General features: G+C 48.8%; 1 protein-coding gene across 2 annotated transcripts; it reads right to left on the bottom strand.

Moving 5' to 3' along the window:
* Positions 1-2,611: 2,611 nt before the first annotated feature.
* On the bottom strand, positions 2,612-17,073 carry LOC120872880 (pyruvate dehydrogenase phosphatase regulatory subunit, mitochondrial-like). Of its 2 annotated transcripts, none has more exons than XR_005723363.1 (3): positions 16,701-16,984; positions 4,644-4,931; positions 2,612-3,566 (listed from the first exon to the last, which is right to left on the bottom strand). XR_005723363.1 is itself a non-coding variant. In XM_040253562.1 (3 exons), the coding sequence occupies exons 2-3, from the start codon at positions 4,865-4,867 to the stop codon at positions 3,416-3,418; spliced, it is 375 nt and encodes a 124-aa protein (XP_040109496.1). In that variant the 5' UTR covers positions 4,868-4,931; positions 16,993-17,073; the 3' UTR covers positions 2,612-3,415. The 2 variants fall into 2 exon arrangements, 1 of the variants encoding a protein (XP_040109496.1); XM_040253562.1 differs by lacking the exon at positions 16,701-16,984 and adding an exon at positions 16,993-17,073.
* Positions 17,074-17,653: the final 580 nt, after the last annotated feature.

The raw sequence follows: 17,653 nt of genomic DNA, 5'->3' as shown, positions 1-17,653 counted from the left end.
GACAGACCGGGCCACCTGCGGGGGCACAGTGGGAGCCCACCAGACTGCCAGGCGGGCGACCCGCAGGGAGTCCTGGACGGGCTCAGCTCACAGCTCTGCGAGGGACGCAACTGTGGCCCCTCCCTCCTTCACCCCTTTGGGTAACCAGGCCCTTTCTCCTCGGTCCTTGGTGGGCACAATACCATGGCGATGGCTGTCCTCAGTGCAGCCGCAGGCCTGTGACCTGCGCTCAGCCGGTCTGACCTCCTGGCACACTGGGGCTTGAGCCAGGAGAGAAGGCGGAGGTCCCTCCTCTCATCTCAGGAGCAGCAGTGTCCCGGCCAGCCCACCCCCCTTCCAGCTGAGGGCCTGGGTCCTCACCACCCGGCTCCACCCTGCCTCCAGCTGGCAGCCGCCTCCTAGTCCACAGGCCCCAGTGGCCTTCCAGAAGCTTCTTGTTGCCCAGCTTAGCCCCGGGAGATTCCTGCTGTTTGCAGTCAATGTACTGGATGTGACCACTATGACACCTGAGTCAATGACAATCCTCCCAGAGTGCAATGTCTTATCAGTTCTCATGAAGAAAAGCTTGAATCAGTCAGGTGTCTTTTTAAAATGGAATACAGTCATGATCATTTCAGAGCCTGTTTTTTTTAAGTATTAGACATATCCTCATTATATTTATTCCTTTGCTCTGTCCTAGGATATACAGAAAGCAAAAATGTTCATACCACTGTGAAAAACAACTTGCTAAGTACAGGTCAATGTTTGTTCACAGTTCCGTTTGTCTTCGACTGAAGGTAGAGTTAAACACTATGGTCAGAAGTCTCTGAGTTTGCTTTTTTCCCCATAATAAAGCTGTTATTCATCTGAAAGGCAACTATGTTATTTCTGCTAGTATTCCACTGTTGGTTCCCTCCCACTCTGATAGTTTTTTTTATATTTGAGTATGGAGAATGTCCAAATCTTTCTATAAGTCAAAACTACACAGCATCAAGCCAGAAATATCAACTACCCCCCACTTCCCCACCATGCACCGTGTTCCCCACTTACCCTGGAGGTGACCACCCTCAGCTGCTGTTTAGGTGCTATGTCATGTCTGACTCTTTTGCGACTCCATGGACTACAGCCCTCCAGGATATCCTCTGTCCATGGGATTTTCCAGCAAGAATACTGGAGTGGGTTGCCACTTCCTTCTCCAGGGGATGTTGCTGACCCAGGGATTGAACTCTGGTGTCCTGCACTGGCCGGTAGATTCTTTACTGCAGAACCTCCAGGGAAGCCCAGCCAACCTCAGTACTTTCTGATTTATCCTTTCTATATTTATTTGCAAAATAATGTGTATTTTCTTATTGCTTCTTAGTTCTTCTACAAAAGCAGTGCATTTTATACAGCTTTTAACATCTTGGTTTTCTCATGTAACAATGTATCCCAGAGATCATTTCATAGCAGTTCATAGACATCTTTCTCCTCCTTTTTACATCTACTTAATACTCCTATGTGTGGACTTCATCAATTTTATGCATGCATATTTTTGTGCAAGACATTAAGTGGAAAAAAACAAGGTACAGAGATGCTTAATACAATCTCATTTTGGTTAAAAAAAAGTACACATGAACAAACCAAAGAGTGGCAACCTTGTGGTGGGTAGTCAGTGGGAAGGTTGACTTTTTCTTTTTATATTTCTGTATTATTCACATTTATCATAATAATTTATTACATATATTTAAAACTTTCTAAAAGTTCCTTATAACCCACAAAATATTTTTAAAAATTAATTGGTCATCAACCTGGTAAAGTGGCTTAACCTACCTGCACCTAGGTTTTTCACTGTGAAAGAATGACCCATCCTTACTGTAAGGTCAAATAATACATGAGATACTTTCAGAAGAATATTAAAATTTTTAGATTATCACATTCAGTCACCTGACAAAATTTTATCAGGTACAAAAGCAGCACAGCAGAAACTAATTTTGTATAATGAGGACTCCTGAAGTGACCCAGTAACTCTGAGTTGAATGCAGTTAACATACACCTCATGTATATGAAGTGAAAGTCTTCCTGGGCCATTTCCTATATATTCCACTCCTCGATGTATAATAAGTGGCAACACTTGGCACCTCAACTTCAGGTATTTGATGGTTAAATCATAAGAAAAAGATTAGCTTATTATATGGTACCATTAAATCTAGGTTTTGGGACTTCCCTGATGGTCCAGTGGTTGTTAAATCTCTGCATTTCCACTGCAGGGCGGCAGGGAAAGTCTGACCCCTGGTTGGAAAACTAAGATCCTGCATGCTCCTAGGCCAAAAAAACAAAACAAACTAGGCTGTAGAGATGTCATTTAATGTCTCAAGCAGTCCACTGGAGGACCGCGGTCATGGGAGTGCACACCCGTCCATCCTGCTGGACAGCAGACTCCTCCATCAGGGAAGCCCCCGCGTCGCGTCTCACTGCAGCCCTGGTGGACGGCATTGGGGTGACACACCGAGGGGGTGCCCTTGCTCTCGGCTGCCTGACTTCCTCACCACCCCACAGGCACCAGAGAGAGATCAGACCCAACAAGGGGTTCTGGACGGTGACCCAGAACAAAGGCTAGACTCAGTTATCTTCCCGAAGTCCCACAGTTAGGTCCGTGTCTACCATGTTTAAGTTACTAGAAAATCAGTCTTAAGTTACAATTTACAAATAAAGTTATACTTCAGTTGGCAAAAATAAAAGCTACCATCTGTCAGCATTAATCGTGATGTATCTGTGATTTGAATGGCACAAGGCCTCAAAAGAGCATCCCTCACACAGGCTTCGTCCTGTCATCAGCACCGGGCCTCACCATCCCCTAACAGTACTGTGGTCACCAAACTGCTTCATCAGCAATGAAACTAGCTTTGACTCTGGGCTTCTGGCTAACATGTCACCTTACAACAAAGTACTAGACTTTCTTTCTACCTTGCTGCAATATGGATCATGGTCTTAGATTCATCTTCCTGCTCTTGGGACTCTTACTTACTCCAATAAGTGGCTTACAGTCTGTGTCCTTACTCCCCTAATTACACAGGTAAGGAGAAACACACGTATGTGCTTTATAGTTAGAAATACCATTAAGTATCAATATTTGGGTGGGTCAAGCTATGATTTAACCATCAAATACCTGAAGTTGAGGTGCCAAGTATTGCCACTTATTATACTTTGAGGAGTGGAATATATAGGAAATGGCCCAGGAAGACTTTCACTTCATAAGAATAACAGAATCTGACAAGGAGCTAGGGTACTGATTGAAGACCCTCAACCTACAGATAAGCAAAGTGAGGACAGTGCTACAAGCTAAGAGCCTCGCCCAAGGCCAGAGCCAGACAAGTAGCAGAGTCTGGACTGAAACTCAAGTCTGATCACCAGATCAACAGGCCACCCTGGTGCAGCACCAGAGTGCTGAGCACAGGTCTTAGACCACCTGCTTACCTGTTTGGATCCCTGTTTCTTGCTCTAACTGATGGTAGAGTTTGTTTGAATAATCTGCCATCTTTTGCTCGATGGCCAAGTGCCTGGCGGTGCTTAGGATGCCAGCACAGAACCTCGTAGAGCCAGCAGCCAGCCTGCAGGATAGATTGTTAGGGAGACGCATATGTCAGTGAACACAGCAAGTTCAAGGCCCCTCATTACACCACTGCTGCAACCGCCAAAGCTGGAATCAACCTCGCTGTCTATCAACATAAGAATGAGTTAGAATTTTGGAATGTCACCTATACAACATTAAAAAAAAAAAGAACACTTTCATGGACCAATCCTAATGGAGCAACTCTAATGAAAAGGGCGAGGTGAGGAAAACTATTTAGGGTATGCTGTCACTTATATGAAAAAAATAAATGAATCTCCAGATACCCGCATACACACCTACCAACACTTATTTGATTATATATGGAGAGGATTATCTGGAATGGTACCTAAAGAACTTAACTCACTTCCAGTAAGGGAAACTTGTAGTTAGAGGTTAAGGAGCTGAAGGAGAATTTCCTATGTACTCCTTTACACATTTTCAATTTTGAACTACGTAAATGTGTCACCTATTCAGAATTTAGAATGAAGTCCAATTTGTGGCAGGGAACAAAAGTCTGGAACAGAAAAAGGACACTAGGGGGAAGAAAGCATCAACTTTAGTTTAAACAAATGTATCAATACTGGCTCATTAACTGAAACATTAATCCTTACAGAAGATGTTGGTGACAGATGAACATGGATGTGAGGTATCCCGTAACTCTGCACTATCACTGCAACTGTTCTGTACATCTAAAGTAATTTAGATTATTTCTAAAATAATCAAAGAAAAGGAACAGAAATAAGACAGAATATAGCCAATTTCATTTCAGCTCACAGAAGAAGCACCCGAGTCACAGTCCTTATTGCTGAATTAATACAACAAAGAGAGCAAGATGTACTTTAAACCAGAAGTACATACATCCTTTATCTACTTGTTACATCCCAATCTCTGAAAACCAGAAAACCAGAATATTAGGCATTGCAAAACGAAGTCCTGAAGATTTCATTTTTGCAATTTATTCATACTACTTAGTGACATTTAGGTTGGCTATTGGTGGGTGAGCATTACTGAGATGACAGAGATGAGGGAAGCCCAGAGCAGCAGAGCCCCAAGCCACGGCCAGTGGGAGTCCTACCTGCCCTGCTCCAGAAGGACGACATCCTTCCACCCCATCTTGGAGAGGTGATAGGCCACAGACGTGCCCATGATTCCACCACCGCAGACGACCACCTGCGCCCGGACGGGCAGGGCCACGGGCGGCGCCGCGGCCGCTGACGCGCTGCCTCTGGCGGGGGAGCCCTTCCGCCATCCTCGGCGGCTTCCCGGTCCTCGGACCACCGCCAGCAACCGGTGCAGCATCACGTCTGTCAGCAACGGGGGCCGTGCTCTCACTCAGCCACGCAGCAGATCCCAGCAATTCACACTAGACAGAGGAAACCAAGTGTGTCATTCCGCTGCACTCAGAGCACAGGATTAACGAGAAAAGGCTGAAACCCGGAATGCTGACTGTTCACCCAGCCAACGTTTCAGGACTTCCTGAGTTCCAGACACGCTGCCAGTGTAACAGCCGTGAGGACAAATGAGGAGGTCCCTGCCTTTACACAACTTACATCTGAGACAGACAGACAAGCAGCCAATATACGAACAACTTAAGCAACTGAGCTAATAGGACAGGGTCACTGGGGGCAGCCTCAAAACACAGTGGTCAGAGAGGAGACATCTGAAAAGACCTGGATGACAAAGAACCAGCCACGTGAGTTCGGAAAGAAGCAGCGTGTGCGATGGCCTGGAGAGGCGGAGCTGGAGGAGTCAGCACAGAAGAAGGAACAGTGTGTGCACAGCACATGAGAGGGGGCCACCTGAGGGCGCGCTGGAGGGGCAGGGACCAACCACGCGGGGGCTCCAGGATCCCCAAGAGAGGCCGCGCTGGAGGGGTGGGGACCAACCACGCAGGGGCTCCCGGATCCCCACGAGCAGCAGGGCTTACTCTAAGTGCCGAGGAAAACACTAAAGCAGGGGCATGACACGGTCGCTCCGTTCCTCCAGGGTGAGGCTGGCTCCACAGAAGGCTCCCAGGAGGACAGGGAAAGCAGAGGTGAGCCAGGAAGCTGTCGCACTTCTCAGGGAAACGCCAGGCTGGCTCAGATGAGGATGGGGCAGCGGAGCCAGAGCAACGACTGGATTGCTTGGGAAACAGAGATGACAGAACTTATTTGCCAACAACTGATGCTAAAATGGGAAAAACGGAGAAATGAGGAGGGCCAAGTCTGAGGCTTAAACAACCATGTGTAATCTGAGAAGGATCAGACACGGCGGAGGCTGTGAGGTGTCTGTGAGCACAGTGGAAGGTTCCACAGAGTCAACAGCCGGAGACCCAGCCGGCAGCGCCGGAAAACTCGGAGCAGCTGGTGCCCAAGCCTGAGACTGCCATCTCTGAGGTGCCCCGAGCAGAAGCAGGAACTGGACCCCTTGCACAGCAGCACCAAGCGGGTGGGCAGCCTGTTCTCCTCCCCAGGAGCCACCAAGGGCCCCTGCTGCTGGTTTTCACGCTCATGTCTCAGCACGACTCCCAAGAAAGCCACACCTGAACTTCTGTTGATTAGCGAGTCCCAGAACCCACTTTGACACCGAGGGACCCGGCCTGGAGGCTGCCGTGTCCGTGAACCCTGGGCAGTGGCAGGAACTGACCCAGGAGACTCTGCTCCTCGGTCCAGTACCACAGGCTGCACACGACCAAGGCAGGGTTCTAACAGAATTGATGCGACAGCAAAACAGAGAACTCGTCAAGCTTCAGGCAACTGCAGACAGAGCTGCCGGCAGACCACAGAGTCATGGACGCACAGGAAGAGGCGGCCTTAGGAGCAAAGGGGGCGCCGAGCAGATGTCAGGGCGGCCCGCGCCGCGCCAGCCCCCACCTCCTCCACGACAGCCCCCCACCCGTGCGCCACCTGCAGCCCGAACCATCGTCCATCAGGGGGCTCTCGGATCCGTGACCAAGGCAGGCACAGACCTTGTCCCAGGGACCAACCATCCTGGCCACCTGTGTCTTACCGCACCTCAGGTCCCTGTCAGACTCTCCTCAAGATGGAAAACTGTCCATACAGTTAGTCCTGGTGTAAGCCCCTCGCCACAGGCCCCATCGTCTCCCCAGTTTCAATCCTTCATTTCTCTCCCTTAAAACCTCACCGTTTCTCCAGAGAAGACAGACAGATGGCCAAAACACACAAGAAAAGATGCTCAACATCACTAACCACTAGAGAAATTAAAATCAAAACTATAGTGAGGTATCACCTCTCACTGGTCAGAAGGGCCATCATCAAAAAACCTACGAACTCCAAATGCTGGAGAGGGTGTGAAGAAAAAGGGAAACCTCTTACACTGTTGGTGGGAATGCAAATTGGTCCAACCACTATGGAGAACAATATATAGGTACCTTAAAAAAAACTAAATATAGAATTACCGTATGATCCAGCAATCCCACTACTGAACATATACCCAGAGAAAACTGTAATTCACTAAGATACACGCCCTCCAATGGTCCCTGGAGCAGTGTCTACCACAGCCAAGACACGGAAGTGAGCTAAATGTCCACTGAAGAGGAAAGGATGAAGACGGTGCAGTACATAAGCTACATATACAAGGTGCATGTATAACAGTCCATATACAGTGGAATACTACTCAGCCACGAACAGAGCAGAACAAGGCCATCTGCAGCAGCATGCAGGGACCTCGAGATTATCACACCAAGTGGAGCCAGCCTCACAGAGAGAGACAAAGACCATGTGAGAGCACTCACATGCGGAATTCAATTTAAAAACGACACAGGGCTTCCCCGGAGGCTCAGTGGGAAAGATTCCTCCCACTAATACAGGAGACAAGGGTTCAATCCCAGATCCACGAAGATCCCTGATGCCTCAGAGCAACTAAGCCCGGGCACCACAACTACTGAGCTCGTGTGCGAGAGCCCAGGAGGCACAACTCCTGAGCCCACACGCCGCAGGTACTGAACCCAAGCGCCCTAGAACACGAGCTCTGTAACAAGAGAGGCCACTGAAGCGAGCATCCTGAGCACCCCACCTAGAGAGCAGCCCCTGCTCACCACAACCAGAGCAAAGTCTGCACAGCAGTGAGGACCCAGCACAGCCAAAATAAACACAACTAATAAATGAAAACCACACAAGTGAACTTTTTACAAAACACAGACTCACAGATCTAGAAATCAAATTTATGGTTACTAAAGGGGGAATGTGGGGTGGCGGGATAAATTAGGAGATTGGGATTAACAAACACACACTATTACATAAAGCTGATGAGGACCGAGCATATAGCACAGGAAACTCTACTCAATGTTCTGTATAACCTATTTGGGAAAAGAATCTGAAAAGGAACGGAGATTTATATATCAGATCCACTTTCTGTACACCTGAAACTAACACAGCATTGTAATTTAACTATATTCCAATAAAAGGAAAATTTTAAAAATTTTAATCACTTAAAAAATAAAGTGACCAGGGCTTCCCTAGTGGTCTAGTGGTTAAGAATCCATCTGCCAAAACTAATAAAATAAAAAATGGAAAAAAAAGAATCTGCCTGCCAATGCAGGGGACACAGGTTGGATCCCTGGTCCGGGAAGATTTCCCATGCTGCAGAGCAGCTAAGCCTGTGTGCCACAGCTACTGAGCCCAAGCTCTAAGCCCACAAGCCACGAGTACTGAGCCCATTTGCCTAGAGCCTGTACTCCTCAACAAGAGAAGCCACAGCCGTGAGAAGCTCACGCACCAAAAACGAGAGCCTCTGCCAGCTGCAACTAGAGAAAGCCCGCCCAATGCAACGAAGACACAGTGTAGCCAAAAGTAAACAAATAAAAATTAACAAAAAAAAAAAACACCCAAAAACCCTGAGAAGAAAGGTTCTCCGAAGACCAACTAATGCCAGTATGGAGAGGCACCTATAAAGTAATCTGAATCACTCCCACTGCTGTCAAAGAGCAAGGGATCTCTTAGCTGGGTACATTTGTCCAGACTAAAGCTTTTACCTCCAGAAACCCCACAGGTCACAACAGAAGAACCACCGCCTGTAAAGCCAGTGGAAGAGCTGAGATACCTATTCAAAAGACAGGCAGCATCAGGACTTCCCTGCTGGCCCAGTGGTTAAGAATCCACCTTGCAAGGCAGGAGGCGTGGTCTGATCCCTGATTGGGGAACTAAGGTCACACATGATAGTGAAGATCTGAAGGTCCCCTATGCTGCAGCTGACAGTGCAACACACTCACATAAATAAATGATGGGGGGGGGGACACAGGTCTATCTACGGCTGAATCATGTTGATGTTTGGCAGAAACCAACACAACGTGGTAAAGCCGATTATTCTTCAATTAACAATAAGTAAATTCAATTATATATTTTTAAAAAAAGCATCGTCAGACAAGTTAAATGATGCAATGGGTTAGACTGTTAATAGCCACTCTTGCTACTACACTCAGCAGGATCTTACATGAACATCTTGTTCAAAATGTTGTCGAGCTTTACCCACTTCATTATCAACATAACGGTCTGCTGTTCCCTCATTGTTTTAAGTTGTAACAACAGTTACGTCCTTCAAGGATGTCTCCACTTAACAACTGTGAGATGGACATTCAGATCTGCATCCCTTCCTCTGCAGACACCCAAACCATCATATGTTACGGAACTCTGGCCAGGCCCTGCGCTTTTCCAGCCAGGCTACAGACCATGAATGCACTGATAAAGTTCACTTTAAAGGAACACACAGTGTAGGACTACAAGGTGAGTGGGATTTTCGTCTGTAACAGGACCACTCTGGCCCACACTGGACCCAGACAGCACTAGGAATGATCTCTGTGGGGGTAGGGCTGGCCATCAGATCCGCAGTTTCACGGGGAGGTTTTACCTATCATGAAGCAACACTGAGAAATCTCATCAGTTTGCTATATGATGGCACAGATTGGACAAGTCCTCTCGTTTCCTTGGCTAATGTAGTTCTTGACAACAGTCTAGCTCTCGATCACCTGCTGGCAGAATGAGGTGGAATTTGCGAGATAATAATACTTCTGGCTGCACCTGAATGAATGTGATAGCACGGGTGGAAGTTCAGTTCAGTTCAGTTCAGTTGCTCAGTCATGTCCGACTCTTTGTAACCCATGAACCGCAGCACACCAGGCTTCCCTGTTCACCCCCACCTCCCGGAGTTTACCCAAACCCATGTCCATTGAGTCAGTGATGCCATCCAACCATCTCATCCTCTGTTGTCCCCTTCTCCCACCTTCAATCTTTCCCAACATCAGGGTCTTTTCAAATGAGTCAGCTCTTTGCATCAGGTGGCCAAAGTATTGGAGCTTCAGCTTCAACATCAGTCCTTCCAAAGAACACCCAGGACTGGTCTCCTTTAGGATGCACTGGTTGGATCTCCTTGCAGTCCAAGAGACTCTCAAGAGTCTTCTCCAACACCACAGTTCAACAGCACTCAGCTGTTGAATTCTGTTAATTCTTCAGCGCTCAACTTTCTTTATAGTTCAACTCTCACATCCATACATGACTACTGGAAAAACCATAGCCTTGACTAGATGGACCTTTGTTGGCCAAGTAATGTCTCTGCTTTATAATATGCTCTCTAGGTTGGTCACAACTTTCTTTCCAAGGAGTGAGGGTCTTTTAATTTCATGGCTGCAATCACCATCTGCAGTGATTTTGGAGCCAAAAAAATAAAGTCTGTCACTGTTTCCATTGTTTCCCCATCTATTTGCCATGAAGTGATGGCACCGGATGCCATGATCTTAGTTTTCTGAATGTTGCGCTTTAAGCCAATTTTTTCACTCTCCTTTTTCACTTTTATCAACAGGCTCTTTAGTTCTTCTTTACTTTCTGCCCTAAGTGTGGTATCATCCTCATATCTGAGGTTATTGATCTCTCTCCTTGCAATCTTGATTCCAGCTTGTGCTTCCTCCAGCCCAGTGTTTCTCATGATGTACTCTGCATATAAATTAAACAAACAGGGTGACAATATACAGCCGTGATGTACTCCTTTTCCTATTTGGAACCAGTGTGTTGTTTTATGTCCAGTTCTAACTGTTGCTTCCTGACCTACATATGGATTTAGGTCAGGTGGTCTGGTATTCCCATCTCCTTCAGAATTTTCCACAGTTTATTGTGATCCACACAAAGGCTTTGGCGTAATCAATAAAGCAGATGTTTTTCTGGAACTCTCTTGCTTTTTCGATGATCCAACGGATGTTGGCAATTTGATCTCTGGTTCCTCTCTCTGCCTTTTCTAAAAGCAGCTTGAACATCTGGAAGTTCATGGTTCATGTACTATTGAAGACTAGCTTGGAGAATTTTGAGCGTTACTTTGCTAGCGTGTAAGATGAGTGTAATTGTGCAGTAGTTTGAACATTGTTTGGCATTGCCTTTCTTTGGGATTGAAGGCGAGAGGAGGAGGGGAGGACAGAGGATGAGATGGTTGGATGGCATCACTGACTCAATGGACATGAGTTTGAATAAACTCTGGGAGTTGGTGATGGACAGGGAGGCCTGGCGTGCTGCAGTCCATGGGGTTGCAAAGGGTCGGACATGACTGAGCGACTGAACTTCTTTAGGACTGGAATGAAAACTGACCTTTTCCAGTCCTGTGGCCACTGCTGCATTTTCCAAATTTGCTGGCATATTGAGTGCAGCACTTTCACAGCATCATCTTTGAAGATTTGAAATAGCTCAATTGGAATTCCATCACCTTTACTAGCTTTGTTCGTAGTGATGTTTCCTAAGGCTCACTTGACTTTACATTCCAGGGTGTCTGGCTCTAGGTGAATTATTACATCATCGTGGTTATCTGGGTCATGAAGATCTTTCTTGTACAGTTCTTCTGTGTATTCTTGCCACTTCTTAATATCTTCTGCTTCTGTTAGGTCCATACCATTTCTGTCCTTTATCAAGCCCATCTTTGCATGAAGTGTTCCCTTGGTATCTCTAATTTTCTTGAAGAGACCTCTACTCTTTCCTAGTCTACTGTTTTCCTCTATTCCTTTGCATTGTGTGCACCAGGACCCAGGAGAAAGGAGCAGTGACCCCACAAGAGACTGACCCAGACTTGCCTGGGAGTGTCCAGCAATCTCCGGCAGGGGCTGATGTTGGCCTGCTGCAGGGGTGGGGGCACTGAGTGCAGCAGTACATGCGTGGGGTCTTTTGAAGATTATCTTCATTACCTCCACCACAGTTTGGCCCAGGTAAACAGCAGGGAGGGAACACAGCTCCATCCATCAACAGAAAATTGGATTAAAGATTTACTGAACATGGCCCCAACCATCAGAACAAGACCCAGTTTTCCCCTCGGTCAGTCTCTCCTATCAGGAAGCTTCCTTGTGAAGCCTCTGATCCTTCTCCATCAGAGGGCAGACTGAAAGCCACAATCATAAAAAACTAACCAATCTAATCACATGGGTGGAAGTTAACATCAAGGGAATATACATCCAGGCCAACTGGCTTCACAGTTTCAGCGGTGGCAATATGGCCTCCACTGTCTGGTCAACAGTTAAGTTAGACCTCCCAGGGTTAACCTGGTTCCTTCCCTTTCCAGGCCCTTTACAGGATACTATTGTTCTCTTTTTGGCCCTTGTTTGTTACCTTCTGGGCAAGTTTGTGTCTTCTAAGCTCCAACAGTTTCAGGTAAGACTCATGATGGCACAAGAACTTAACCCCTTCCAGCAGAGGGTGGCCCAGGTCTCTACAGGTCCTTGGAGCAGTCAGAGAGGGACTTCTAACCTCTAGGGTAGGCTAGGGGCTGCAGCCCCTGTCCAGCAGGAAGGAACTCTAGAAGAGACCTTTGGCCTCTTAAGCCTCAAGAATAAAGGGTGTAGAATCCCTCAGGAGGAATGAGACAGGCTGGAACCTGGGACCCTTTGCCGCATTGCTTACACCTGAACAAATGTCTTCTTAAGCAACAAAATACAAAAAACTAGAAAGGACTAAAAATAACTACATGTGTGTGCAGCTGGGGTAAGTTATGGACAAGATACGAAAAAGACCCAAAGAAGTCAACTGCCACTTCTGAAGAGCAGAGAGCAAAAGCAGGTGTTGGGGAGCAAAAGCAGGGTGCTGCACATGGACCCAGCACACACCACCACCAAAGGGGTGGGCAGACCACCCAAGCACCCCTCAATCCCAACACCTGGACCCGCTTCCACCCTTACCCCATATAAGGACCCAGACCACCGATGCCCTTGGGAGTGAGCAAGGGAAACCGTTACCTGTCTTTGCGCTCTTTTGCTACAGGAGGGGCCCCAATAAAGCCTGGCCTGAATCTCTTGTCTGGCCTCTTTTCCATTTCTATTGATTAAAGAGGCCAAGAACCCTGGCTGGTAACACCATCACTGATGTCTCAATGTCACCCACTGTCTCAATGGAAACGCAGCTCTGAGGGCATCGGCAGTCACGTGGCCAGCCCTGTCCCACGGGCCTCACCATCAAGAGGTACGGTCAGCGTCCTCCTAGCTTCTGAACCATTACCACTCGGCCATCCTTGAAAAGACCCTGTTCCTCTGTGGCGTAAGCTAGCAGGCACCCCTACCTAGCTCCAGGCTACTTCCTGTTAAGTGCAGGCACATCTCTATCTACATCTGGTTTCTGAACCTGTAACTCTGCTCCTCTCCTAACCTCTGACCTCACGTCCTCTCTTCCTTCATCACAGCAAATAACCTATCTCACCTTGTTTCCTGAGACCCCTCCTAGAACCCTCTTTGCATCTGCAACCATCTCCACCTTCTTTCACAGTGTCAAAGGTAATCCCTCACAGAGGCCTGGCTCCACTGCCTGCCTCCTTCCTTTGAATCGAGCTCCATCAACTGTTCTCCTCTTTCACGTAACTTCACATTTCCCTCCTTCTCATCAGCATTTAAATGTGCTCCAGTACCCCTCGCCCTGCCGAGGAGATTTAAGCAGAAAAAGCAAAGCTCCATAACACTCTTCAATTAGCTATGTTGAATTTCTAAAATTCTAAATTATAAAACAATGGTCACTGCAAAAACTCAGAAGGAAATTACGATTTCCCTCCACTCAAAGTTCACAATATCAGTGTTAATGATATTTTCATGTTATTTTTGCAGCAATGAGCTGCCCTGATGTCCACTTGTTTGCCATCACCTGTGTCTTAAGTCTTTCTTTTATGACCTTGGTGATGGCATGGTTGTTCAAGGAACGTTTTAAGCAAAATTTCTTAACATGTACACAATAAGTAAGTACATAGGCATTGCTCATACTTTGTTTCTCACTTTCCCCCCAACCTACTCTCCTAAACCAAACTGGTCGGGCTTCTTCCCCACTAGACCACAGCACCGCTCTCACCAGGAACACAAAGGCTACTGCTTCCCAGGGCACAGCCTCGGTGCCACCCCACCAGCCCACTGAAGGCTCCCTCCTGCTCACACGCTTCCCTGGTTTGCTGGGCAGCCTCCTCCCTTATCACATCCCACCAGCCTCTCCTCTGCCCTTCCCTCTGTGTGGATGTCCCTCAGGGCTCCCTGAGGCCAGCTGCTCTCCCCATCCATCCCTGTCTACACTGACACCCTTTCCTACCATGACTGACGGCCTAACCCATCCCTGAGCTCAGACCTCCAGGTCTAGCCGAAAAAGAGCCACCTCCACTTGGACTCCCACTGGTCAGATTGAGCACATCTCAAAGGTAAAGCCATGTTCCTCAATCTCCAACTCCGCTCCACTTCCTCTGTCCCCCGGGGGACCCCACTCAGTAGAGTCCCGGGTGTCATCCCGAATGCCTCCCCTTCTCTCACCTCCTCTCTCCAGGCAATCATCCAGGCCTAACTGACAAGCCTACAGCCTACACTTCCCTCCAACGGACACACTTCTCTCCATCTGCACTGCCCTGTCCTGAGCACAGACCACCAAGCTCTCTCTCAGTTCACTGCGGAAGGTTCCCCACGGGGCTCCCCACCTCTGACCTGCGCCACGGTTCTCCGGACGCCCCCCCAGGCTTCACACAGGGGCCTGAGCGCACCTCTAAAATGAAGACCCTATTTCGTGCCCCTGCTTGCACCCTGCAATGACTATCTGGTGCCCTCAAAGTCACATTCCTTAAGAGGAAGTGCAAGACCCTTCCGTGTCTGCTCACTTATCTCTGGTCTCATTTCTCTTCTCTCACCTCTCACACTATCATCAAACCTAAACTGCTGTAATTCTGTACACATGCCAGCATGAACGTTCTCTTCTACCTCCAGGATCTGTGCAAGCTCTACCTTCTAACTGGCAGTTCCTGCCACACCTCCCCCCCCAAATAAAGATAATCCCCTCAGCTCTCAGCCTGGGTGATATCTTATTTGTCCCCACCCTCCCCCCAACAGTTGGTTAGGTGACTCCTCTATGTTCCCCTAAACACCCTGCACATCCCCCAGCTCAGAGCCAGCCACACTCTGTAACAGTCTGTTTGCTGACCAGGGAAGCAAAACAGGAACCCATCTGAGAATAAAGATTTTAGAAGCAGATAGATCTGGGCTTGAGAATCTCCCTCACCTCTCATCAACTGTATGACATTGAGCAAGTTATTCAATTTCTGTGCTTCGGGCTGCTCATCTGTAACACGGGCTAGGAGTTCTACTTCACATGGCTGCTGCAAGACCAAAGCAGACAGGGCAGGAAAAACAGGGCAAATGGCACCTCAGAAGCACTCGGAAAGTGGGAGCCTTTAGTCCTGTGATAATGGAAGTCTCTGAGAGCAGGGACCAGGTGTAACTCAATCAGCATTTTTCTCAGCATTCACCGTAGGCACCTTGGAAATACAACTTGAATGAGATAAAATGAATGAGGACAAAGAACAAAGAAGATGGGGAAAAAAATTAAGCGATGACTCAGATCTCAAGCCTAGGGCCCCAGATGTGAGGGGATAGCCAAATAACATGAAATAACTTTTTTCCAAAACAGTAATATTCTTATAAGTAATTATTATGTGCCAGACACCGCTTTATGTATACTGCTAATTTAATCCTCACACATCCATGAAAGAGATGCTACAATTACTACTGTACGCCTGAGGAAACGGCAGCACAGAGAACTGAAATGACTGATCCAAGCTCCTACGATCCTGATGAGCAGCAGAGCCTGAACTGAAAGCCTGTCAGTTTAGCACTAGCATCTGCCATTGAATCATTATTCCATGCTACCTTTAAATTAAAATAAGTTAAAAAAGGGAAGCTGTAAAGGAGGCCAGAACAAGGGTTAGCAAAGGTGGCATTAGAAACATAACATTTCAGTTTCAAAAAGAAATAATACTAAAAGACCAGAGTGATAAGAACCAAGAAAAAGATTTTTGACCTTGTGTTCATCATAACCTTCAAGGGTCAGTGAAGTGGTGAGAACAAATAAAAGAAGGATTTACAGTGGATGCAAAGAATGAAAGTAAGGAAGGCAACAGAGTCTATTCCAGTAGGTTGGGAGCAAAAGTTAATACAGCCTGAGGGCAAAGGAGATACAATCAGTAGAGAAGAAATGGAAAATGTCAAAGATGAAGTAAAACACATCTGATTGAAAACCAATCATGTGTGTAATTTCTGCTAAACAACCTCAAAACTGTCTCTGGTTATGCTCAGATGTGCTTCCACAGATAAGACGACGACAGCTCCAGCTCCTGTGAGTTGTTCCTCTGCATGGTCACAGCATGCTGTACAAATTGGCTGCTGGTCACGAGGGACCCTGGGTGAGAAGTGTCTATTAACGGTGTGCTAAATGGATCAGCACACACCATTCCCCACACCTCCCTCAGCATAAAGCCCACCTCCGGCAACTGGTTTAAAACACGGAGACACACACTGACAGGCTCCCTCTCCGGAGAGTCTGTTCCTACTGGTTTAGGGCGCTGCATCTTTCAACAAGTGCACCCGGTGATACGAAGTTTGAGAACCTGATCCAAACCCCTAGCCCTAGAAAAGCGCCCCCTGAGTCCGGCTGTCTCCTCGCCCCGCACCCCGTACACCACGCTCACAAACGCACGGGGAAAACAGACTTGAAGATGCCTCACTCAAACCTCAGTGCCATGCACATCAGTCCCAAAGGGTCAAACGTTAGAAGAAAGCTCCCTGCCCCGCCTGGACGTTCCCAGGTAACATCGCTGCCGACTCTGCAGCAGCTGACCAGCTGGTCAAGCACAAGCACGTCTCCACGCGGGAAAACGACTCCACCTGCAGAGACGACCCGGGTGGACGAGCCTGACGCGCGGCGGGGGGCGGTGCACGGCCGAGGGGCGCCGGGACAGAGGTCACCCGGCCGCGCTGGGCGCCCGCAGGGCCGGTGCCCCGGCCTCGGCACGGCTCTGCGAGGCGTCACAGCCGCAGAGAGGCTGGGGGAACGCGGGGACGCGGCTTTCCAGGGCCGGCCGGAGCTACCGGAGCTAGACCGCGGGAGAAAGCTGGGGGCGCGGGGTCCCGGGCCGCCGAGGCCCGCGCGGACGGCAGGCCGGAGCGGCGTCCTCACCAGAGCCTCCCTTTACTTCACGGGCGGCCGCCTCGGCTGAGGCGGGGCGGCAGGCTCGGGAGGACCCAAGGGTCCTGGGGGCCGGAAGGCGGGGTGAGGGCGGGGAGGGGGCGGGGCGGAGGGCGTGAGGTTCCGGGGACGCTGGAGACGCGACCTTCCGCGCTTTACGGTCCCGGGCAAGGGTACGCCGGCGCGTAAGCTCACTCGCGCACGCGCGCCGCGACGCCGTGGCAAAGCTCCGCCCCTGACACGTGGCCTTGTTTGGGTCTCGCGAGGCTCCGCCCCTGGACTGGGCTCCCGCCTCCGCATCCTCCAAGATGGAGGCGAAGTAGAGGCCTGCGTTTTCCGCACTTGCCTTTTAGGACTCTAGCCTCAGGCCGTTGATTTCTACAGATGCTGCGGAGAAGGCGGCAGCCCCGCTGGAGAGTGAGTGAGTGAGTGAGTGTGTGTGTGAGTGAGTGTGTATTCTCGCTTCCGTCGGGGCGAGCGCCCGAATGTGATACCCCGTGGTCCGCAACCCAAAGACACTCTACTCCAGGGAGTAAAGGCTCTTGGACGGACAGCCGCTTTGTTTTTTGGAAGTCGCCCGAATCTTCTTGGGGAATCGCTAGCAGAGCAAATCGGGAATCCGGTCTGCTGGACCGGTCCGACCTCGGAGGCC

Source organism: Oryx dammah, unplaced genomic scaffold (genome assembly GCF_014754425.2).
Source record: "Oryx dammah isolate SB20612 unplaced genomic scaffold, SCBI_Odam_1.1 HiC_scaffold_13, whole genome shotgun sequence".
In the NCBI taxonomy this organism is placed as follows: Eukaryota; Metazoa; Chordata; class Mammalia; order Artiodactyla; family Bovidae; genus Oryx; species Oryx dammah.
This window is presented reverse-complemented; position numbering and strand designations above follow the sequence as displayed.